The following is a 26,225-nucleotide window of genomic DNA, read 5'->3' on the forward strand; positions in this document are numbered from 1 at the left end:
GAATGGAATGGACGAGGTAATGGAATGGACGACGAAATGCAATGGATCATTACCATTTCATGTCTTGTTTGGTTACCATGTGTGAATGGAATGAGTTATTATTGTGTATTGTTCGGTAGGCAAGAAAAACGGAGTAATAAAATCAGCGGTGAGTGGTGGTAGTGGTGGTGGTGGTGGTCGGTGGGAGTGATTGTGGGTGGTTATAAGTGGCGGTGGTGGGTGTCGGCGGCGGCGATGGGTGGTGGTGGTGGCGGAGAGTGGCGGTGCGGCGACGACGACGAGTGGTGGTGGTGGCAAGGTGGTCGTTGGTGGTGGGTGGCAGCAGGGGTGGCGGTTGGTGGCGGCAACGGCGGTTGGTGGTGGCGGTGATGGTGGCGTCAACGATGGTGGTGGGTGGCGGCGGCGAGTGTCGTTAGCGGTTGGTCGCAGCTGTGGGTGATAACGGTGGCGAATGGGTGGCGGCGGCGGCGGTGGCTGTCGGTGTGAGGGGGTGGCGGGTGGCGGCGATGGCGTCGGTGGTGGGTGGTGGTGGTGGTGGTGGTGGTGGGTTGTGGCGAAGGTGGTGGATTGTGGTGTTGATGAATGATGCAAGAGGGGATGGAATGGAAAAAAAACATGGGGGGTGGAAGGAATGATTTTGAGGGAATGGAATGCATTTTGGAATGGGTGATTCCATTCCATTGACCAACCAAACACCCTTTCCTTCATTCCCTCGTAATCATCCATTCCATTCCACCTCTCATTCCTGCATACCAAACACTACCTTAAGTTGTTCAACGACTTGTTTTAGTATATTACAAATAAATTACTAGTTTTACAAACGGGTTAGCACGTTTTGACCTGTCCAGATGAGTTACGTGGCCATGTTACGTGTTTTTATGTACGTTGGTGTTAGGTTTGTCATTCTTAACACGAATATGATATATGGATTCTCTTTAAGTTCGTCGATTTTAACCTATCATACAACGAATCCAAACTTGTCAAATAACCTGACACGATTTCCACCAAAACGTCTCGCCATATCAAAATTATTTCATTTGTTATAGACGAATATTTTTTTAACTAAAAATCAACAACTTGATTAATGTTGTTTAAGAAAAACATAGATGAGATCTGCATTGTAAAATAAATAATAAGAATATATATACACACACACAACTATACATGTATTCCACCAAATGCAAATAATGCATGCTAAAAGTCTAAAACTATTGCTCTAAGCCTCTAACAACCTTCTGGACCGAAAAATGGTTGTCGATCACTTGATATCATCGTTGTCCAACATCCATAGCACCTGTTACTCGAAAAACACATAAACGGTCACTAGATACATATTGTCATACAAAAAAAAAATTTGTTAAAAATATGAGTTTCGTCAAAAAGGTGGGTTTGGTGTTCATACCTGAGACATCCTAGGTCTCGAACGTGGGTCCCGCCTGATGCACAACGAAGCACAATGTGACATGCATCGCACCTCAGCCTCAGAGTAACTGTCCCTGAGCCGCGGGTCAATTAACTCAGTAATGGCACCCTCTTCAAGTAATGGTCTAGCCTGTTCATCAAAATACACAACAATTAGAGGCAAAATGGGCAGGGTTTGTTTTAAATCAGTGGATAATATTTTTGTGTCGGTTGTGCTCGTTGGGCCAACCAAAGCCCATGTGACCGGTTCTACACCCATCAAACCTATCATAAACAAAATAAAACCAAATTGACCCGTTTACACATAAACGGGTCAAACTGGTCACATGTGACAAAAATGAATGCTAAACCCACCGAAACATGAAAACGAGAGTACACGGGTTGCAAAACTCATACCCATTCAGTGAGATATTGTTGGCCCTTTGGCAGGTTTATATCAACTGCTTTTCGTCCTGTAATGAGCTCAACCAACACAACCCCGAATGAATACACGTCAGCCTTTTCGGTAATTTCACCGGTTTGAGCGTATTCCGGAGCCAAGTACCTAAAGAAACAAACCCGCATTAGAAAACATTTAATTCTAATCACGTCCAAACATCGAGTGCTAACGGGTCACCTGACCCGACCCGACCCGACCCAGCCCAGCCAATACAACTATTATTGTGCACCTAATTATAGTTCATGTAATTACCCAAACGTTCCAATTATTCTAGTTTCGACGCCCGTTTCACCATCTGGTTGCCACCTGGCTAGTCCAAAATCTCCGACCTGTGATCAAAACGACAACTCGATCAGGGTTGACTTCAAAAGTCAAAATGTATATCTAAGAAAACTTAGTAACATTTAAACAATTATACACATACCAAAGCTTCGAAATCATGAGTTAGGAGGATATTATTTGGACGCATATCACGATGAACGATACAACCTACTCTGCATTCTTCATGAAGGTATCTTAACCCTCGAGCGGCTCCAATCGCAATCTTTTGTCGCGCTGACCATTCCAGTAGCCCGTGATCACGCCCTACAAACCCAAATTCAACGTCCAATTTTCTTAATGTTTTGAAAACCGGACCAGAACGAACCATTTTACTGATTCACTGGCCTAGCCAGTGGAACTAAAATCATAAGTAATTTGAAAAATATATCTATATTACATTAAGTTGGAAAAGTTTATGAGCCGGTTTCTTCTCGACCTGTAAGTATCATTTACGGTGGCATAAATCACTGTAGCGACAATGTTTTAGTGATTCTGCCCCACCGTAAAAAATAATGTTAATATATATTTTCAAGAGGTAGCCCAGTTGGCCACCGACACCCACCTCTTCCCAGAGGTACCGGGTTCGAGTCTTGGGAGTGACATATGTCGCCTAGGGTAAGAACTCGGCATGGGGAAGTCACCGCGGAGCTAGCTTGGTCGGGTAGCGGCTCCCGGAGTGAGATCACTCCGGTGGTTGGGAGGGCCGTGCACTATCCCCCCCCCCCCCCAGATCCAAATTAAAATGTTATAATGTTAATATTTTTCTACTCAAAACAGGTCCAACCAATGAGTCGGGTTATCGGTTCAACTGTCACTCGTCAAACACTGAGCGGACCCACCGGTGCAGATACAACCAACGCCAACCGAACCAAATAGAGGTCCGGATATCAGTCCCACCAACCGGTCCAGTTCTAGCAGCATTGATTTTTTCTTGAAATAATTATATTTAAGAGGTTATATGCGTCTGAATAGTTTCAAACGTTTAAACAAAACAAAACAAAACAAAAACATAGAGGATATGTACCGTAAAGGTGAGAATCTAAAGAACCGTTGCAAATATACTCATAAACAAGCAACCTTCGACCACCCTCCACACAAAACCCGATCAACATCACAACATTCCGATGCTGTGCGCAGCTCAAAACATCAACTTCCGAGAAAAACTCGTTATCACCTTGCGAGCTAGCGATCTTATGCTGTTTAACCGCAACCATTCTACCATCTTTCAGCACCCCTCGGTGCACAGACCCGAACCCACCTTCCGCCAAAAAGTTAGCCCCCGAAAACCCATCCGTAGCCTCTTCAAGCTCCATATAACCAAAACATTTCGGTGGTTTCCCGAACACAGGCGCCTTGTGCCGACATATTGTACAGAGCGACGGAGACTTCGACGGCAGGTGTCTCGTTAATGGAACCATTTTGGTTGAGTTAAGTTCGGAGACTTTGACAGGTAGTGTGTTTGTAACCGGGTTGTCAGATTTCGGGAACTCGTCTGATGAGCTCAAAAATAAGCTCGTCGAAGGCGACGAGCTTATGTTTTCGGTATCCGAATCAGAATCGGAATATTCGTCAAGAATAAACCGGTCTTTTTTTGTGTACCAGTCATGATCCGTTACGACAAACGGGGATAACCCGAGGTCTGAAGTTGATAACGAAGACGTGTTGTGGTCGTTTGCGGTGACGGATGAGCGTTCAGGGCTGCTTACGGGGGTTACATTTGGGACTTTTGTTGTGTTCCAAACAGGTTCGTGTTGTTTGCTACAATCTGATGGAGTTTCGGAACAAGAAGTGATGTTTTCGGGTTGTTTGGTTGGTGATCCGATCAAATTTAAACGAAGGACTTGTGGTCGAGTCTTTTTCATTACGACGACGTTGCATTCTAGCTCGTCCATGCATACTTTTGCCTCTTTTTTCAGGTTCCTGTAACGAGTTATAATAAATGGGTTTAACATGTTGTTTGATTAAACGAGTTGAACGTATTAACCTGCACATGACCCGTTTAATGAAACGGGTTAAACGTGTCAACTTGAATATGACCTGCTTATGAGTCATTTCTGAATGTTACACTACTTTTATTAATGAAACGAAGAGTAAAGTACACGAATGGTCCCTGTGGTTAATCAAAATTTTGGATTTGGTCCCTAGCTTTTCAAAAGTACACGGATGGTCCCTGTGGTTTGCACTTTGTAACGCATTTAGTCCTCAACTAACAAATCTAAAGGTTTCAGCAGGTCCAAGTTAGGGACTAAATGTGTTACAAAGTGCAAACCACATGGACCATCCATGTACTTTTGGAAAAAAGCTGGGACTAACTGCGTTACAAAGTGCAAACCACATGGACCATCTATGAACTTTTGAAAAGCTAGAGATCAATTCCAAAATTTTGGTCAACCACAAGGACCATTTGTGTACTTTACTCTAAAATTAATTATTATTGTAATGGGATACTATTTATAGTTATATTTAGAGTAAATTACGATTTTGGCCCCTGTGGTTATATCACTTTTACCCTTTTAGCCCAAAAAAGATTTTTTTACCATCTGAGCCCCCAACGTCTTTTTTTCTAACCCTTTTGGCCCCTAACGTCTTTTTTTCTAACCCTTTTGACCCCTAACATTTAATGGATGGGTTAGTGTTAGGGGCCCAAAAGGGTTAGAAAAAAAGACGTTGGGGGCTCAGATGATAAAAATAATCTTTTTTGGGCTAAAAGGGTAAAAGTGATATAACCACAGGGGCCAAAATCGTAATTTACTCTTACATTTAACATGTGTTTATGTATCAATTTGCTATAAAGAAGTATATGCACTCACCTATCCAAAACAACCCATTGTGTTTGGGTTTTCTTTGCTTCAGCAGCCACTGCTCCACATAGGGTACCAGAAATGACCTTAATCTTCATCTTTATCTATCAAAAAAATCAAACAAGATGAACTTATTAGAAAATCGCAAAGATTAATCTCGAAAATACCATAAAAACACATACTTTGTCAGGATCATATATATTATGTAGCTGAAGCATCATTTGAGAGCAGGCTTCAGTGATATCGTCCTTCTGATCTCTGTCGCCCGAAAGATTTTTCCATTGCCCCGTTGTGCAATCGCTGTTGAATTTTGAAAATGTCCATAACTTGTGACCTGAAAAGATCAAGAATTATAGCATTTCGTTCATAGATCAAGAGTTACTCAAGCTCGTCTCGAGCCGAGCTTAGACGAGCTCGAGTCCGAGCCTAAAAACAAGCTCGTTTAGTAAACGAGCCGAGCCTAAAAACAAGCTCGTTTAGTAAACGAGCCGAGCTACTCGCGAGTTACTCAAGCTCGTCTCGAAACAAGCCAAGCTTAGACGAGCTCGAGCCTGAGCCTAAAAACAAGCTCGTTTAGTAAACGAGTTGAGCTACTCGTGAGTTACTCAAGCTAGTCTCAAAACTAGCCAAGCTTAGACGAGCTCAAGCCTGAGCCTAAAAACAAGCTCATTTAGTAAACGAGCCCAAGCTCAAGCATGCTCACGAGCCAAAACGAGCCCACTGTTTATCTAATTTATATTAGTATTAATATAGTAAATATATATTTAAATAAGAGTAAATTGCCATTTTAGTCCCTGGGGTTTGGTCACTTTTGCCACTTTAGTCCAAAACTCAAACCTTTTACATCTGGGTCCCTGTGGTTTCAGTTTTATTGCCATTTTGATCCAAAAATGAAATCAGGTCATATTTGTCTTATAAAATCCTGCAATTTTGTCATTTTCCTCAGGGGCAAATCAGGTCATATTTGTCTTATAAAATATGGTATTTATTTATAAAAAAAGAAATGATCATTTTGCCCCTGTGGAAAAGGACAAAATAACAGGATTTTATAAGACAAATATGCCCGGATTTTATAAGACAAATATGCCCTGATTTCATTTTTGGACCAAAATGGCAATAAAACTGAAACCACAGGACCCAGATTCAAAAAGTTTGAGTTTTGGACTAAAGTGGCAAAAGTGATCAAATCACATGGACCAAAATGGCAGTTTACTCTTTAAATAATAATAATCAGTGTTTATAAAATTATGAAAAAATAACTAACTTATATATAAAACAATAATTATAATTATAATTAATATAAACTATTTAATAAATAATAAACGAGTAGAGCCCCGAGCTCGAACTTGAGCTTTCATAGCTCGAGCTAGAGCCTAGTCGAGCTCGGGCTTGGCTCGTTTGCACGCCTACTTATGACTTATGAGCCCTAACTTGAAAAAAACACAGAATAACATATAAATGGGATTAAAATGGATTACTTGAAGTGGGAGCAGGGATGACCACCAACAATTTACAACAATCACCAGGTTGAACAACATGGGTCAAAGCCCAAGTCAACGCATTTCTTGAAATTTCTCTTGATGCTTTCACAGCAATAAGCACAACTCTTTCTCCTACATGATCTTTAACTCTACTACTCTTTTGCCTTCTCATCATTTTTCCAAAAAAAAAAAAAAAAAAAAAAAAAAAAAAAAAAAAAACTACACTTTTAACTATGTGTGCCCCAAAACAGCAAGATTTACCCAAAATTAACAAACCACTATTTCTTCAAATCATTGAACACCCACCAAAGAATACCCTCTTGTTCATCATCTTTCAAGAAACCCACACAAATATAACAAAAAATCTTTTAACTTTCACTTGTTAGTGGCCAAAAGCATCAAGATTTACCAAAAAGAAAGATACCCAGTTTGAAAATGTGACTGTTTGATCAAATTATCAAATACCCATCAACAGATTTTGTTTTTTAATGCAGAAAAACATAAAAAGGTGAAAACTTTTTTCCAAAATCAGTGCCGAAAAGGTGTCTTGCTAGCACTTTTGGTCAATATTTCACAAGAAATGCAGAAGAGGAAAGAGAAAGAAGAAAACAAAGAAATATGGTCACATTTTTTGGACAAAATAGAGCTATGTTATTCTGTGTAAAAAGGAACAAGAAAGAAGAGCCAAAAGGAAAATGAAGAAAAAAGTCAGAAAACAGAAGTGAAGTGAGGAAATTAATGAAATAAAAAGAGCAAAAACAAAACCTTGAACGGCCATATGGTGTTTAAAGTAACGACAAGGGGGTCCCACGTCTCTGAAAATTACTAAAATTATTGAGTCAATGATGGGTAGGATTGGAGGCGTCTATCTTGTTTACTCTATTTGATGATAATTGTTTAATGACACATTTAATGAGCCTCATTCCCTAGTAGAAGACTTTGTATCACACAATTAATGAGCCTTATGATTTGAATCTTGGACATGCTTTGAAATATGATTAGGGCCGTAAACGAACTGAATGTTTGGTGAATAGTTCGTGAACTGTTTGATGGGATAAGTAACACACTAAGTATTTAATACTCTAAATCGGCTTTTTAGATGGTCATTTGTTAACCGGTCATGCTTTCAACTTTTAATAAGTTGATAGCGTCTGAACTACGAATGGTGACTTATAGTCATAGAGTACATGTCCGTTATTTATCTTTAGTTATTTGAATTTTCGTTAGTACATGAGTTGGGTCATTAATGCCACATAGGATCATTAATTAATTACTACACCATCTCCTTGCTTCATTCACCATGGTTGGCATGGATTAAACCATGGCAACCATGAGCCTACTTTCCTTTTTCAATAATTCATTTTCCTTTTCTACAAAAATAAATTAAAATAAGAAAATAGTGGTTTGGGTTATGACCACACCCTTAGGGTAGTGGTTTTGGATGATGGATTAGAAGTTAGTGACATGACGTCGATGTGGAGGATCATGGTGACCATGAGAGTTATGACCACACCCTATAGCCTCATTGAGTTATATAGCCATTTGATTGCTTCCTTTAATTCGGCATCAATAAGTAAGATCTCTCTTTATATTATGTTTTCAAATGTGTTATGAAGTTATGATTTTAATTCGTACCTTAAGCGTCCATGCATGAGTTGACACCAACCAATATATGAACCAAAACTCGTGTATGCATAAATGCCTTAATTAGGGGCGGAACTAATGAAGAACTAGCCGTAGCACGGGCTACGGCTCAAGCCCGTACTCGCAGTGTATTTTTTTGTTTCCGGTCATTCGGATACTACTAAACATATACGAGGATACCCTTAAGAGAAAAATATGACACTTGAAATTATTTATTAACCCCAAAAGTTATTAAATAATTAAGCCCAAATAATAAGTTTCATGATAATTGCCCAAGTAATAAGTTTCATGATAATTAAGCCCAAATAAATAAAATAATCCATTGATTATGGGCATGTATGGGCGCCAATTGAAAGTCCTCAAAGTCTGAAACCCAAATGTCGCACAACATAATTGTCAATCCTCATTCGCACTTTTGCAGTCTCGCACGAAGAAGCCATACAGAACAGAAGGTGGTACGTGAACAGGTGGATGTGTATAGTATGATACACGAGCTAAAGTAGATAGGCGAGTATGTTATCATGTAACTCCTGTTATAAAAATATTTATTACTAGTATAACTATTTATCTTTTTTTTTAAACGGTGCATCATAAAAATCTGTTATGATTAGTTTTATGATTTTCTCCTTGAAGAACATATTGCTACTTTAATTTTGTATAAAGTTATCGAATGAAAACAATTTTTCTCGTACGCCACTTATTCATCCATCAAATCTCCCACCTTCAAAAGAATGTGCCAACTTGCTTACCTTTTCCTTATCCTCATGATTATCATGCCACCGATCTTGTGGTTGGTTATATATCGATATTGTAATAATAGATTTTTAAGCAATACAAATTTTAACAGCTTAGTAATACATTATTTAAATTTTTTACCAAAAATTATGCAATATATATACTTTAATTTAATTAATATTTAATATATAACCTGGTTGTAAGGTCAAAAGTAACATGGCCCATTTTAAAAAAAAAACATGGCCCATTTAACGGACTTCGATTATTATTCGTTGGAGGACTGGATCCCACTTTTCCGTTAAAAAACAGATATTAAATCTTATACTTGTTTTTATTTTTTATTATATGGTCAAAATTGAAAAAAAAAAAGAACAAATAAAATAAAGTAATTACCGTCTAAATATTAGACAAAGTACGTAATATGATTTAATAAAGTGTTTGATAAGTTAATAAGAAATTTACCATGTTTCTGATGATTAAATATAAAATGTCGAAATGTCACTAACGAGTCAATATTTTATGAAAAATAAATTTAATATAAGGATAATAAAATTTTAAAAATGTTATATTTGTATTAGTAAGCTAAAAGTAAAATCGAATGCTTTATAACAAAATATTGAGTGTAAAATAAAGAAAGTATGAACTTGTAGTAGTAAATACGGGTTGCTACACAGTCATGTGTGAACCTGCCAGTTTAAATAGACTTAACTTGATCAAATATGTATAGAGACCATTTTCGTTATCAGAAAGATGATTTTATTTTTTTATCCAAACTAATTATTTGATACATAAATACAACTTACACAACATTATCATTATTTAGTTAAAAGAAAGTATGATAGATTAATTAAAGGAATCAAATAAAGTTGTAAAGATTGTTTTATTTTATTTGTAAAGTGAGGATATTAGGAAAACGTGAAAAACATGTAATATTGTTGCCGTCGTTTATACTATTCGGTGTGAAAGGGCTTGAAAATATCATATAAAGCGTCATATGACAGGCACGGCAGCAGAGAGGGATTTCCCTTTCAAGCCCCAAGAAGCAGGGGGTGGGAGGCGTAGAAGGGCCTCGCATTTTCGTTTGTTGTTTAAAAAAATAAAGAGAAAAATGCCCGGATAGTCTCTGTGGTTTCGCATTTTTTCACCTATAGTCCCCAACTTTCTAAAACTACCTAAATAGTCCCCAACTTTTCATTTTTTGTTCCCGGATAGTCCCTGGGTCTAACTTCAGTTTGTTTTCTCTGTTAAGTGGGTGTGAAATGACCAATTTACCCTTTCCTTTAAAAGACCAAACCACAGGGACTATCCGGGCATCTTCTTCAAATGGCCTTAGTTCTCTAACCCTAATCTAAATACACACATACATCCACAGACACACCACAACTCAGCCAAACACACCTGCTCCCCTCGAGTTTCTCTGACAAACCCCTCCCCTCTCTGGTGGAATCAGAGACGATGCAGGTGGATTCTCCGACGAAACACCCCTGCACCCCTGTTACTCCAACGACCTAACCACCCGCAGCCACACCCCCTTTTCCCTCGAATTTGCTGGAAGACCGACCACCACCACTGTCCGGTGGCGGCGGCGGCGCCACGAGGCAGAGAGAGACACATGGCGAAGAGAGAAGGAATCACGGCGGCGGCAACGACGGTGGTCGCACGGACGACAACGGCGGCAGTGGTGCCCGCCTCATTTCAGTTTGGTTCGACCCGATTCCAGTGCGGTTCAGGTTCCAGTTTTGATTCGGGCTCTAGCTCAGTGCAGGTCCGATTTTCGTTTGTTTCATGGACACAAGTCAACTCCGATGACTCAGATTTGGTTTCCGGGTTGAGCTTGTTCAGGCAGTATGATGATGAAGACGATGGTGGTTTTGGTGACCGACGGTGATAGCGGCGCCAACCTATGGGACAACAGGTCTTGGTTCCCCGGACACGATGATGTTTCAGCCGATGTGATGTTTCAGGCGATATTGTTGATGGTAGGATTATGGCAGTTCAGGTGACTGTGGTGGTGACGGTGGAGGGTGGGTGGAGGTTGAAGATGAAGTATGGTGGTGGGGTTTTTCTCTAAAAATAAAGAAGATGCCCGGATAGTCCCTGTGGTTAGGTCTTTTAAAAGAAAGGGTAAATTGGTCATTTCACACCCACTTAACAGAGAAAACAAACTGAAGTTAGACCCAGGGACTATCCGGGAACAAAAAATGAAAAGTTGGGGACTATTCAGGTAGTTTTAGAAAGTTGGGGAATATAGATGAAAAAATGCGAAACCACAGGGACTATCCGGGCATTTTTCTCAAAAATAAATTTAATAAATAAATAATCCACCAATAAACAACCTCTAAACACAACCCATCACTCATTGCGTGCCATATCACCTCCCAAAAGAGCCCCCACGCCGGTGAAGAATTCCCTGCCCCACACCCCTATACGGCTATACGGGGCGGTATGCCCGACGTGGTTGAGACACCCACACCACCACACCGTATACACTTATACGGAGATAAACTTTAATATTCTATATTTTATATAGAGATTAACTTTCATATCCTTGTCATATTTATCATTATTGGGGATGGTCACTTAAATTACTGAAATAACCAAGTCATCATTTTGATGGGAAAGTAAACCCTTATAACGTTTGACTTTTTTATAAAACATACATGGAAGAAGCGCATTCGGGTTCAAGGTTAGTACTAAGAAAAAAATTGAGGGGGTTAGCCTGGGTTGAGCAACGCATCCCATGCAAATTCCTATGGCTGGTTGAAGTCAAGGTTCATGAATCGTGAACCGTGATTTAACTCAAACTTTGATGTTATGTTTGAGAGGATTTTGAAGACGGATAATATTATGGGTTCAACTAGGAGTGCCCTCTTCTAGTAAGGTTGAAATGAGTTCAAGTGATCTGTCACAATATTATCAAGTGGCGAAGAGGGTACATGTGGCTTCGACTAGGAACACCCCCTTCACCCTAAGGTTACATGATGTGGTATAAAGTCCCTAAGGGTTTTATCGCGTTACGTACGCGCCTACTGGACAGAAGGCTCCATTATTAAGTGGCTTGTAGCGGGATAAGCCCCTGTCATCATTACTCAAGTATTATTATTTTTTAAAAACTTAGATTTTTAAATTAATAAACATTATATAAAAAAATAAGTATCAAAACAATATAAAAAATAAAACGTTTTATTAAACTAGAATTAAAAAGATTACAACCCAGCTTAATTAAAAACAATACATAGAAATTTATAACAAACTACTTAAATGTTAAAATGGGCACGCAAAATTCTCCAAGCTGTAAGATGACGGAAGGTTCTGTTCTGATGTCGTTGGTACTTGGCACGGGCCACCACAATCGCTTGCTCTTCAGTTATGCCCTCTTCGCGGTTCATGGCATTGAAAAAGAGCCTCTCGAAAAGCCCGCAAGTTGCTCGCATCAAAATAATCCTTCTAATAATGTGATTGAAGTTACGATTATTTACGCTAACTCGTTGATGAAAGTGCGTCAAAATTGTGTTCCAAGTAGCCCAAGAGATGTCTTCTTCCTCGATCCATCGATTCCCCATAAAAATGGTTGAAATATGATATAGATTATTGAAATTGTAGTGTGAATGGTGGTGAGTTGTGGTAAAAAAATGGTGAAGATTGGGGATCTATATAGGGGGTAGTATGTGGATAAAATTAGAAAAAAAAAGTATTTTTTTCATATATTATTACCGTTTCTTAACGGTAAAAAAATAATTGCATCACACTTGTTGGCGCTCCCCAATGGCTTGCTCACGACGATATTGGGGGCATCATGGGGCGCTACCCCATACTGGTAAGCATAAGAGGTTATCACACAATCAAAACCAAGCGTTTTGGTTTTAGGAATAACATGGCTCTCACAATCTTATGTTCTACACAATTTTGACTTTTAGAGAGACCTTCTTCCCTATATGACTAGGTTTAAACTGCTCAATCACAATACCACACTATTCTTGGTAGAGGAATTCATCATCTACAAAATATAGCGATTTATTATGGTTGGTGTGTTCCATGCATGAGTTGTCTTTTTTAATTAAATTATACTTGTTGGGATGTGTCTAACTTATTATTAGTTTACAGTTTACACATTTCACAAATTAGTGAAAACAAATACCTAAATACGTAATGAACTATCAATGGTGTGATGATCTATTGGTAAAGAGAAAACCTTAAAAACCTAAGTTTGGTAAGAGGAGGTTTTGGGTTCTAAGTCCCACAAACGACATGTATTAAAAGAAATTTGCCGTTAAAAAAACGCAATGGACTAAATTATGAAAATTAGGGATGTAGACGAACCAAACGTTCGTCGAACAGTTCGTGAATCATTTAGTGGGAAGTTCATTTGTGTTCGTTCGATTAATAAATGAACGAACACGAACAAGAAATTCCATTCGCTTAACAAATGAACATGAACATAGGTCACGTTCATTTATTTATGTTTGTGAACGTTTGGTAACTTGTTCGTCTATGTTAGACAATTTATTAGGGGTTTTAACTTTTATTTTTTATTTAAGTACTTCAAAATTTCTAGTTATAAATTATCTAGCGCTAGTGTTCTCCATCTTTCTCGGTACAAGAAAGGGGTGGTTTGTTCTCATTTATGTTCACGAACACTTGTTTATGTCTATTTGCCTTCATTTGTGTTCGTCTGTATTCACAAACGTTCGTTTGTGTTCGCTTTAATCTGGTGCCTAAATTTAACGAACAAACACAACGAACACGAACACGTTCATTTCCTTAACAAACGAACACAAACAAAAAAATCTTGTCTGGCAAGTGTCATCAACACTTCGTGAACACCTTATTTCCTTAACAAACGAACATGAACAAAGGCTGTGTTCGCGTTCGTTCGATTCGTTTGCAGCTCTAATAAAAATGTTTTCCATTTAAGGACTAAAAAGCAAATAATATTACTTAAAGGTTCAAACTGATAATAACATAATAGTTATAGGACTATTCACGCACTTTAAACAAATAACCGCGCCTCTACACCAATAAAGCGGTTTCATCTCCTGTAACGGGCAAACGTCACGGCGGAACACGATGGTACGAACCGTCAACACCGCCGTATCCACCGCACCGGCGTTAAAGAGAGAAAACTGTTCACGCACGAAACACGACTCCGCTTTCTCCGATTGGAAGGTAATATTCGCTTTCTATTTAGTGTTTACTTCACAACTTATAATTTGCTGTTGAAACAGATCTGGATTCTCGTAACTGTTTTTATTTAAATTCTAATTTCGAATTTGAATTATGTACAGTGAGTATTGTTAATTTGTTATCAGCTTCAACATAGTTTAAAGCTTCTATAATTTATAATTTGCTTTTGAAACAGATCTGGATCCTCGTAACTGTTTTTATTTGAATTCTAATTTCGAATTTGAATTATGTACAGTCAGTATTGTTAATTTGTTATCAGCTTCAATATAGTTCAAAGCTTCTATAATTGTCGTTGATTTGGATGTGAATAACAATGATACAGTGATCTGAAGTGGTTTTTTTTTTTTTTTTTTTTTTTTTTTTTTTTTTTTTTTTTTTTTTTATGCGTTTGATTACTATATACTTGATCTGAAGATGTTAAGACACTAGTTTAATTGTATTCAATGCTGTGGTGTTGTTAAGCTAAGTATGGAAACTTGATAGAGATAATTAAGCTGAAAAGTTAATTAGATCTTGAGTTTCATGCTTAGGGATTGAAGCTGATTAAAATTACTTATGAGTTCTGTAACAAAATAGTTTGATTATTTTAGGAATAAGTATCTGAGTCTAAGTTATACTTTTCTTCTCTTTTAAGTTTAGTATAAATAGATGAGATGCATGGTTACGTATTTTTGTGTGGTTTTCGATTAATAATAATATAGAGAAAAGAGTCTGTGACAAAAGTTAGGGGCTGTTTGGCAACATCTGAATGGTTAAGTACTGAACCAGTAAGAGATTTGTACTATTTAATGACCATTCAGATGCTACCTCTTAATGGTTTAAAACATCTGAATGAATAAGAGGTAACCTCAAGTCTGAATGGTTAAGAGGTAACCTCTGAATGGTAAATCATCACATGTCACATTCTTCTACCTTTTCATTGGTAAAATTCTTAATGATTCCATTAAGAGGTAGCCTCTTAATGACCATTCAGAGGCTACCAAACAGCCTTAGTGTTGTATCAATAAGAGGTCTGAACCATTAAGAGCCAATATAATGCTTAACCGTTCAGAGGCAAATGTCTGACCATTTCAAATTAGAGGTTTTAACCATTCAGATTTAGTTAAATGCTTAACCATTCAGAGGCAAATGTCTGAACCATTCAAACATTTGTTCGCGAAACAAACAGTCTGAACCATTAAGTGCTGAACCAGTAAGAGGTCAGAACCATTAAGAGCTAAACAAACAACCCCTTAGCCACAAAACCGGTTGTTCGTGGTGTGCTCGATTTAGTTAATTCTAACACCTCTAGGTTTGAATTCAAAGCTCATGTACTTCAAAATTTGAACTGTTTCTTTCTCTAATCCTGTCCCCAATTTAACTCCAAACTTCTGAATTGAAGCTAACCTACCCTACGCTAACATACGGTGGTATTTGGAGGTTAAATCATAGTTATCAAACACGCACAATGCGAATAGGTCTCGCCTGGGGCTTAGGCACAACGCGTAAAAAACGCAAGCGTCTAAGAAAAAAAAAGCGCACAATGAAAACAAATTTAAAAAATATTATATATCAGAAAAATAATACTATACCTCAAATTTATTTTTTGGTTGTATATAATTTAAATTAATAATAGGGCAAATTACATAAGGATAGCAGGTAAACGGCCAACAAACTACGCCGCCATCCCCTCAAATAGAATAAACAAAATCTATAATATAACATTTAATATCATCTAAGTAGTACCAAAAGTTCTAATATATTAGTGCATTAGTGTAGAAAAGTAGTTTTCCATAGATTATAGTAGAAATCTGGCTGGAATCTTGATAAATTGTATCCATATTTTAATCTTTAATGTGTTTTAAATTTGATAAATTGTATGTATGTAAATTTCCAGATCCTTATTGGAGCTTGTGATTGGGAGGATTACTTGTTGAACAAGGAAGGTGCAGAGCGATACAGGACTCACAACCTACCAAATTGTTCTTCTTGTCCAGGGCTGTATGAACTAGGGATAGCTGTTTCAGTCACAAGAAAACAAGGAAAGATTGTTAGCAAACTTAATTCTAAAAATGTAATTCCTGTTTATCTTGGGCAAGCTGATAATGTTAGGACTAGACTTCAGCAGTATGGTAGAGATGGTGCTCATTTGGAAAATGGCTTGTCAAACGGCGAGCAAAATGATCGAAAAGTACTTGGATTGTTTTCTGATGTATTCTCGTATGGATTTGCCATCGCGTTTAGATGGGCTCCGGTAAGTAACATTTTCTGATTCTATTTTTTTTTCTTATTGCTTGATGGAGACCACTAATAAACAAGTTTCTGATAATTATACAATGAGTAAATTACGTTTTTGGCCCCTATGGTTATATCACTTTTACTATATTAGCCCAAAATAAGAATTTTTAACATATCTGCCCCCATGGTTTCTATAACTAACCAGTTTGGCCACTAAGTCTAACCATTTTAGCCCCCATGGTCTCTATAACTAACCATTTTGGCCCCCATGATCTCTAGACTTAGGAGCCAAAATAGTTAGTTATAGAAACCATGGGGGCAGATATGTTAAAAATTCTTATTTTGGGCTAATATAGTAAAAGTGATATAACCACAGGGGCCAAAAACGTAATTTACTCTTATACAATATCATGATGCTAAGGGAGTGTATGTGTATGGGATTGTTATATGTTTGTAGTTATAAGCAGAAAAAAATAATCAACTTATTGAAAGTAGTTTATTTCACCCTAAGAGTAAACTTGTAATTTTGAGTTCTTGTGGAATAATCGGTTTGAAATAAGCGATCTCAAGCTAGATAAGTTGTTTAAGTAAGCAACCAAAAGAAGGCATCTTCTCAAAATCTTGAATGAGAACAAGTTTAGTTATCATCCATGAAAAGTTTAAAGTAGACTTGCATTTTCAACTTATGAAAAATTGGATTTTAATGATCCTAACTTTGACATATTGGCCAACAATAGTCCCAACTAAAGAAATGTTTTGTGACAGTCCTAATTTTTAACCTATTTTCCCTCAGCGATCCCATACTAATTAAAAGTTAACCCAGTTAGTTTTTGCTCAAGCCGTCATCAAAACTTTGCCACATAAGCAGTCCACGTCATCAAAATATTGACTTATTTGCCGCATAAGCAATCCCCGTCAGCAAAACTTATTTTTTTGCCACATAAGCAGTCCACGCCACAGTATTGTCACAAAACGTTTCCTTAAATGGGAATGTTGTCGGCGAATATGTTAAAGTTGGGATTATTAAAATCCAGTTTTCCACAACTTATCTACTTATTACTTATTAGTGGGTTGTTTTGGGTTATGTTTTATTTTAAACAAGTCAAATTAAGAAAACTAGCTAAAGAGACTAAAAGTTTGTAAAAGGTTTCTAAAGTGTGCTAAAAGTTTTTTTTACTTAAAAGGCCATATTTTAACCTTGTTACCCAACCGTCCGACCCGCCCATTGTGTCACCAATAGGTTTAAGGCTAGCGACCTGCTCAACCGGAGTATTCAAACTATGTGATTCTTCACGATATTAAATCACCTTACATGATTGTTTAAGAAAATTCATTTATGCTTTAAATTTTATTTATTACAGATGGAAAGTAAAAAAGACGCTGAGAAAACCGAGTCCCAACTTTTAAAAACCTTTGATTATGCATGGAACCGAGGTATGAACGGGGAGCGTCGTCCTAAAGATATACATAAAAAGCTCAATAATACTGAACTACATCCTAAAAGGGTACTTTTGGTATTCAAGAACATTCGTGTCATCCCTCCAAAAGAAGTTGGCCTTAGAATCAAACGTTGTGACCCGCCCGTTTTAGAAAACGGATCTAGCTTTTATACCAAACAAAATGATATAAATCCGTTCGCTAAAATTTTCAAGTTTGGTAGATCAAGGCCTACATTAGTATCAAAAGACGGTAATATGAATAACAATAATGTCGGCACATGTGGCGTAGCCTTAGGTCACGGGTCTATTTGTATAAGACCGCCTGTTGAAGGAAGAAAAAGATGTGCTGACCATAAAGGGATGAAAGTCAACGCATACATAAGACCTCATTCAGATTTAGAAACTGGAACGTTTTGCGATAGTCAAAACGACTGTGAAGAAGTAAAACATGAGGGGATGATTGTCAATGAGAAAATGTCAACAATCTCGGGTGTGGGTTCATTGACTTGTGTAGCTATTACACTTAATGGCTCCTGTTGTAGAAGAAAACCGAGTAAAAATAGCCAGTTTTGTTGGCAACATGAGGCCATTCGGGCGAAGATTAGTGACTAAATTAAAAAATAAAAAATAAACTTATAAAGTTCTTGTTCATCAAAAAATGGGTCGAGAATTGTTCGAAGAGCATATTGAATCTCATTCATCAGAGGAAGTCAGCCTGCAGAAGGTATGTATACATACAAACCATATGATTTATTTTTTTTATATACAAAATGTAACTGTTTGTTGTGTGAGGTGAAAGGTGTGTTGTTTAGCTTTCCCATTACAATAAGATAGATTTGTTGTCGGTTTGTAAACTTTTAATTTTAAAATATGTCATTAGGTTTTATATTGATGTTCACGCATCACTGTCTTGTAACACCATTTTCATGAAATAATAGTTATACATTTATACCATGTGAAACATATGATATACAGTATGCATATTGGATGGTTGAGGTCCAAACATATTCTAGCTTAAACTTGTTACGTGAAGAATAATAATTTAGGGGTATTTTACTAATTATTAGTAGTTTAGGGGTGTCTTATGTAAGTTTCTATCTATTTATGTGGATGTTACGTATGGAATGAAATCAAGCATAATTTGAGTCAAATATCTCTCTATCTCTTAGTTTTCTTTCTCCCCAAGGTTTTAACCCTATCAAGGGTATCAGAGCTCCAGTCCGATTCCTCATCGGAATTCCTTGCCGCCGCCATGACTAACACCCGCAATAATGAAATCGACAACACCCTCAAGTCCCATGGTAAGGCAATCAGCGACATCCAAGCTGCGTTAGCGGCCTTGATGAAGCAACAGGAACAATCTTTAAAGCAGTAGGAAGAGATTTTGAAGGCGGTGCGTGACAAAGCCGTGCAGTCGTCGGGTAGTTCCTTCGGGTCCTTCTCCGGCCCAGATGGTGACTCACGAACATCCAAACCATTCCGTATCGGTAAGATCGACCTCCCTAAATTTTCGGGGGACGATGTTGAGGGGTGGGTCTATCGCTGCGAACATTTTTTTTCAATGGATGACACCCCCGATGACTCGAAATTACGCTGTGCTGCGGTTCACTTGGAAGGCGATGCCCTCCAATGGCACCGTGCCTACTTGAATACCCGTAATGCCACGGTTGCCGAGGTCCCATGGGCGGACTATGTTCGTTCGATCTCTGCCCGTTTTTCTGATGCAATGTTTGAAGACCCTATGGAAGAGATTGCATCTCTCGTTCAACTTACATAAGACACCCCTAAACTACTAATAATTAGTAAAATACCCCTAAACTATTATTCTTCACGTAACAAAACTTCACGTTAGCTTGTTTAAGTTCAACTCAATCGAGTTCGAGGTGAAAAACAAGGACTAAACATATAATCTGTCGAACCTTAGCTTATAGATACTCGATTCATATTATTATCTTGCCTTTGATTGTTTAACCGAGATGATTTGTATACAAAATTACTTTGCATACCGCACACTCTTTAACTTGTTATGGAATGGGGTGCTAATGGGTCGTGTTCGTTGGTTGGTGGGTTGCGTTTGACATGAACCGGAAAACTGTGTCAAACACATGAACCTAAACACACCAACGGTATTCGTGGATTGACACTAACACAACCTATTTAATTCGAAAAATTGTTACTCATTTCCCCTTTTAACCTATTTAATTCGAAAATTGTTACTCATTTACCTTTTTATCTTTTTAATTTTGACATAAAATGACAATTCTGCTTAAGTTATGAAACAACCCATATATTTTTCTTAAAGTTGTAAAAATAAATTGGCTCAACCCTACCGGTCAACTTGAACCTGACCCATTTAGCTAAATATGTTGGTGATTTTGACCGAAACAGAACTGGACTCATCTATATGAACCCAACCCAAACCTTCGGGTTGCGTATTGTGGTATGTGTTGTACAAAGTGATTTGGTGTTTACAAATTGAGTTTGAGGCTACATCATACAGGCTTGCCAAGCTATCTTTGGAGGTATATCATAAATACTTGTTGAGATATATTAAATCGTGTTGCACCTCATATCATAACTACTATAAAAGCTTGTTGAGTTATCCCATCGAGCTCGAGCTTGTATCACAAATGCTTGTAAAGCTATCAAATCGAGTCTGAGTTTACAAAATGGAGTCTGTTTCGTACTTTCGTTAAATAAAGGAAACTATTCAGTTGTAGACTAAAACCGAACCAGTAAAAAAAAACCCGAAACAAGAACCAAGCCCAACCGAACGGTATATAATCGATCTTGGTCCATTCAGATTGTCTATTTTAGCTAAAGGTGTTAAAAAACGGTTTGGGCCTGCTAAACTGGTTTATAACCCAAACCACTTCACCAAAAAACCGATTTGGACTAGACCCAACCGGCCAGTTCGTAGCCCCGTTCCTTGAAACCTGTTTGGAACCGACCCAATTTGAAAAACATGTCAAATACTTGGTTTTTTTCTCCCAAACCGCTTTGAACCAAACCCCAATTGATTTAATATGTTCTAACATTTTCCCTCCTAACCCAGTTTATAACCCAGACCGGTATTTTACAAACCATTTCTTTTATTTTCTTCACCAACCCGGTTTGATTTATAACCCGACCCGATTTTTCGGAAGAAAAACCTAATTTGCACACCTCTACTTTTAGCTGTGGAGTACGGATGAGCCTAGTACCTGTACCGAAAATACTTGTATAGAAATTTGCTAAATATGGATACCGGTAACGAAAATGTCCGGTACGATACGGTTCAGTACTGGTATTTAAGGGTAAAATTCGGTAAAATATCGGCACAGTACCAAACCGAAAGTACTGGTATCGAAAACGTCAAAAAGTGAATACCAATTCAGTATCGAAAATTATAAATATGAGAAATTCGGTATTAAGTACCAAATGCCAGTGTGGAGCAACCTTTTTACATCCCATTGTCTAGATACTATCGTGGCATATCCCCCACCATAGCCCAGTTGGTTAGTTGGGTCTGTGTTCTCCTTGGAGACGCCGGTTCGACTCCCGGCTGCGGCGAAAGGTGCGGGACGTCCCAATGATGGATCGTTTCCTACCGAGGCATGGTTCGATCCGGAGGTCAACCCGGTTTTACCCAGCTGTTACCCAGCGAGTTTCTCGTGTGGGGGCAGTATGGTTTCCGGGCGAAGGTCAGTCAGAACGGCAGCCGGGGCCTGATAGAACATCGCGTCTGTGAATGCTGGGCTGATGGGTAACCGTCCTTGACAGAAACTCGATGACCAATGATCCATGTACATATTGAAATTCACACTTTAGAAAAAAAATACTATCGTGGCATAGTCTAATCCCATAACTTTATTCACGCTATCCCATTTTGGCACCTATTTTTCTCCGAAACCCCCTATTTATGAACGCCAAAAATAATAATAAATAATATTATCCTCAACAACATTAGTCGTGGAAAAAAACGACACCGTATAGTAGCAGTATCGTATCAACCAACCCACCAACCAATGCCAGCAGGTGACTCCCGATACTCATCGGCGCCGATGCAAGCGGCTGACCCAGACGAAGAGGCGTCATGGGTCTGGAACGAAATCAAAGCCGAGGCGCGCCGCGACGCCGAATCGGAGCCGGCGTTGGCTAGTTACTTATACTCAACAATACTCTCTCACTCGACTCTTGATCGTTCACTGGCGTTTCATCTTGGAAACAAGCTTTGTTCTTCCACTTTGCTGTCAACTCTGCTTTATGATCTGTTTCTTAATACGTTTTCTGTTGACCCTGATCTCCGGTCAGCCGCTGTTGCTGACCTACGCGCCGCCAGGTCGCGTGACCCTGCTTGTGTTTCGTTTTCGCATTGTTTGCTTAATTACAAAGGGTTTCTCGCTTGTCAGGTTAGTTTTCTTGTATTTGTTTAGTGAATTTGATTGGAGTTATCTGGAATCAAATAGGGGTGAGCAAGTTTAGGTCCGGGCCGAAAATAACCGAGAACCGAATCGAAAATATACCCAACCCAACCCGAACCCAAGTACCTAGGTATTTAGATTGGTTCCAATTTTTCATACAAAATTGGGTCGGGTCGGTTCTCGGTTCTTTTCATGGTGAAACCCGACTTGGACCTATGGACCGGAACCGACCCTATATTTAGGGTAGTGAATCGGTTCTGTATTTTATGTTTGATCGGTTCTCGGGTCGTGTCGGGTCCCTAGAATCAAAGAGTTATGATCAGTTGTGTCATGATACCTAAAAATGTTGAAATTAGGGTGAGAATTTTGAATCTTGTTGTCTTATAGTTTTAGCAACTATAAAATATTAAAAACGCCCCGGTTGAGTTGTGCGCATATAATGTATATATATGTGTGGGCCTTTCGGCGGCAAAAGTGAAATTATTTTAACGTTGTTTTAATAATTTCAAGAAAATAACGTTAAAAGCGGCGGGCGGTTAATCATGCATCATGTGATTGCTAAGTTTTATGTGTCTTGTGTCCAAGGCTTGATGCAAAACTACTATCGAGCCGGGGTGTTTACTGGAAGTAGCCTCTCTATTCCAAAGGGGTAGAGGTATGGCTGTCTACATCTTACCCTCCTCAAACCATACCTTAGCCTGCTAATTCAGTGGCGGATCCAGGAATATTTTCCCCCGGGTTCCTTTTGGTAAATTCTCACTAATTTTTTCCAAATCATATAAAGTTTTCACTAATTTTTTACATTTTTTTCAAACCAAGGGGGTTCCCGGGAACCTCCAAAACACCTCTGGATCCGCCCCTGCTAGCTATTGGTGGGATTTACCGAGTATGATGATGATGATGATGATGATGATGATGATGAAGAACTATAAAATGATTAAAATTAGAAGCACGATTAGTATTGATCAAAGGATTTGATATGGAATAATCACTTTAGATTAGGCTATGTGTTATGATTTCACAATTTTTAACCGCCACGTCAAAAAGTAACTGCTCGTGTGTCACTTAGGCACGCCGTATGAGCTGTCACTCACTTTCTTTTTTCACCTTTGTGTGTAATAATTACAGAAAAAAAAATTGGAAAGATGGAATGTAATTGGTTGAAAAGACATGGGCCCAGCTTATCTTCTTCCTCACGAGCTTGAGGCAGTTCACGCCTCCGGCTCCAACGTCTTCACTAACGCCCCAAGTGGCAGTGTTTGACGCCCCTAATGCCAGATCACCGCCACCTCACTGGGGGCGTGATCTGGTAATGGATAGCCTTAGATGCATATCCAAACACAGTTGACTAGTTGAGGTTATAATATAAGCAAGTTATAGCAATCTTGATGAGGAAAAGCAACAGTTTTGACTTTGGAGAGTTAAACAAAATTGATTGTATTTTTGGAATGAAGAAGCATTGTGGGTGAGGAATATAGTTATTCTATTTAGAGTTAATAGCCAAAATGGTCCCTGAGGTTTGCTCACTTTTGCCACTTTAGTCCAAAATCCAAAATTTTTAAATCTGCTCCCTGAGGTTTGCATTTTATTGCCATTTTAGTCCAAATTTCAAAAACTCCCTTTTTTGATTGTTGCAACCAGCCTATTTTGTCCTTTTGTGCAGGGGTATTTTGGTCATTTTTATGAGTTATTATAACAAACTCAGATCAAGAACCTAGAATACCCCTGCGCAAAAGGACAAAATAGGCTGGTTGCAACAGTCAAAAAAAGGGGGTTTTTAAAATTTGGACTAAAATGGCAACAAAATGCAAAGCCCAGGTACCCAGATTTAAAAATTTTGGATTTTGGACTAAAGTGGCAAAAGTGAGCAAACCTCAGGGACCATTTTGGCTATTAACTCTTCTATTTAATTTTTATAGTTAAAAAAATTCATTCTTTTTAGGGAGGTTTGATAGTGTTGCTATTAAATTTTTTTGAGTTTTAATTTTTAAAGGTGAGGTCTATGTGATATTGTCCTTGTTGGTGATTGTGGGTTAAGATTTTAACAAGTAAAGGTTTGTTTTAACCATGTTTTAAGTACTCTAGGATTCATTTTAAAGAATTACAATCAGTTGTCATAATTCTTCATTTTATTGAAATTAGTGAGACAATGTTAAATCTTATTTTTTTTTATAAATTTTCAGCAACCATAAAATCAGAGCAACAGTCAGTTTTGATCAAATATTTTGAATTTTTTTATATGCAATAATCACTAGATGCATATCCAACACAGTTGAGGTCACAATATAAGTAAACTTATATCAATCTTGATGAGGAAAAGCAACAATGTTCACTTTAGAGAGTCAAATAAAATTCATTCTATTTCTGGAATGAAAAAGCATTGTGGCTGGAGAATATAATTTTTATGGTTAATAAATTCATTTGTTTTATGAAGGTTTGATTGTATTTCTATTAGATGTTCCCTTTAGAATTCTTAAAGTGAGATTTTTGTGATACTCTGCTTGTTAGCGATTGTGGGTAAAGATTTTAACCGATAACAGTTTTGTATCGAGGGATTTTTAACCATGGTTAAAGTGCTATAGGATTCATCTTCACATTCTTATGGAATGAGTTGATTTCATTTACATTCTATATTGAACGGGTAAAATAAAAAGAAGAGTTAATTACTGTTTTCGTCCCTGTGGTTTGTCAAAAATCACTATTTCAGTCCATTAGTTTAAAATTTGCGATTTCAGTCCCTGTGGTTTCACTTTCGTAACCATTTCAATCCATTATTCTGTTAAGTACAGGGACTGAAATGGTTACGAGGTGGACTCAAATGGTTACGAAAGTGAAACCACAGGGACTGAAATCGTAATTTTTAAACAAATGGACTGAAATGGTGATTTTTGACAAACCACAGGGACGAAAACAGTAATTACTTCCCTAAATCATTAGAAATGATATTACTTCTATAATCATGTTGACACTTTTGTTATAACTTGATATATGGTTTGACCAGGCTCATAGGGTGGCTCATAAACTATGGACCCAATCCCGCAAACCACTAGCCCTGGCTCTACAATCTCGAATCTCTGACGTCTTCGCTGTCGACATTCATCCAGGTGCTAAACTCGGTAAGGGAATACTATTCGACCACGCAACAGGCGTTGTCGTCGGTGAGACCGCAGTTATCGGCAACAATGTTTCAATTCTCCACCACGTGACGCTAGGAGGGACAGGCAAGGCTGGCGGTGACCGCCACCCGAAGATCGGAGACGGTGTGTTGATTGGTGCAGGCGCGACTATTTTGGGCAATGTAAGCATTGGCACCGGAGCAAAGATCGGGGCGGGATCGGTGGTTTTGATCAACGTGCCGCCACGAGCCACCGCGGTGGGGAATCCAGCGAGGTTGGTTGAAGAGAAAGAGGGATCGAAGGTCGAAGAATGCCCGGGGACGTCTATGGATCATACTTCATTCATATCAGATTGGTCTGATTACACTATATGAGATAGCATGCCTTAAGATTAAATGGTACCTCAAGTTGTGTTCCATTTTGAAAATATTGTAGTTTTAGTAATAAGTTTGGGGGATAAATCATAAATGTATCCTACCTTACATTTTGTTCTATTTTGATTTATTACTTTATGCAGCCGTAATCTTTTTTTTTCCTTGATGTAATCAATTTATAAAAAGGTTCTGTAGGAAATTATATATGACATTCATCGAAATTTGTATATAATAATAGTTATTAGGTAATATTTATTTAAAAAAGTAAATAAATAATATAAATAAGAATTTTTTGCAGGTTTAGGTGGTTTAAGCTTCAAAAGAGTGTATGTAGGTGGCCATAAAACTTGTTATCAACATTAGGTAAATAGGTAGGTCGCACATTCAAACAACGACCTTCCTTCTCATTTCTGCAAAAAGTCAGATTGTTCTGCAAAAGCTGTTCAAGTTGCTGAAAGTCACTGTTTCAAACACCAATGTTGCTGAAAGTCGTTGTTTCAAACAGCAATGTTGCTGAAGTCGCTGTTTCATACAACAATCTTAACGAAGGTTGTTGTTTCATACTACAATCTTAAAGAAAGTCGTTGTTTCATTGTGCAATCTTAAAGAAAGTCGTTATTTCATACCTCCATCTTAATGAAGATTGTTG

The 26,225-nt window shown here is 38.1% G+C and overlaps 3 protein-coding genes across 3 annotated transcripts; 2 read left to right on the top strand and 1 right to left on the bottom strand.

Moving 5' to 3' along the window:
* Positions 1-1,081: 1,081 nt before the first annotated feature.
* On the bottom strand, positions 1,082-7,176 carry LOC110893735 (inactive protein kinase SELMODRAFT_444075). Its single transcript, XM_022140848.2, has 9 exons — positions 6,462-7,176; positions 5,166-5,317; positions 4,993-5,087; positions 3,207-4,102; positions 2,286-2,446; positions 2,114-2,190; positions 1,819-1,966; positions 1,403-1,552; positions 1,082-1,294 (listed from the first exon to the last, which is right to left on the bottom strand). Exons 1-9 carry the CDS (start codon positions 6,637-6,639, stop codon positions 1,259-1,261), a joined length of 1,893 nt encoding a protein of 630 aa, XP_021996540.1. The 5' UTR covers positions 6,640-7,176; the 3' UTR covers positions 1,082-1,258.
* Positions 7,177-13,842: 6,666 nt separating this feature from the next.
* On the top strand, positions 13,843-18,637 carry LOC110893734 (protein EFFECTOR OF TRANSCRIPTION 2). The gene is made up of 3 exons (XM_022140847.2): positions 13,843-14,009; positions 15,904-16,260; positions 17,606-18,637. Exons 1-3 carry the CDS (start codon positions 13,911-13,913, stop codon positions 18,293-18,295), a joined length of 1,146 nt encoding a protein of 381 aa, XP_021996539.1. The 5' UTR covers positions 13,843-13,910; the 3' UTR covers positions 18,296-18,637.
* Positions 18,638-21,595: 2,958 nt separating this feature from the next.
* Positions 21,596-25,737, top strand: LOC110893733 (serine acetyltransferase 5). The gene is made up of 2 exons (XM_022140846.2): positions 21,596-22,074; positions 25,088-25,737. Exons 1-2 carry the CDS (start codon positions 21,691-21,693, stop codon positions 25,574-25,576), a joined length of 873 nt encoding a protein of 290 aa, XP_021996538.1. The 5' UTR covers positions 21,596-21,690; the 3' UTR covers positions 25,577-25,737.
* The last annotated feature ends 488 nt before the right edge of the window (positions 25,738-26,225 follow it).

This window comes from Helianthus annuus, chromosome 12, assembly GCF_002127325.2.
Source record: "Helianthus annuus cultivar XRQ/B chromosome 12, HanXRQr2.0-SUNRISE, whole genome shotgun sequence".
In the NCBI taxonomy this organism is placed as follows: Eukaryota; Viridiplantae; Streptophyta; class Magnoliopsida; order Asterales; family Asteraceae; genus Helianthus; species Helianthus annuus.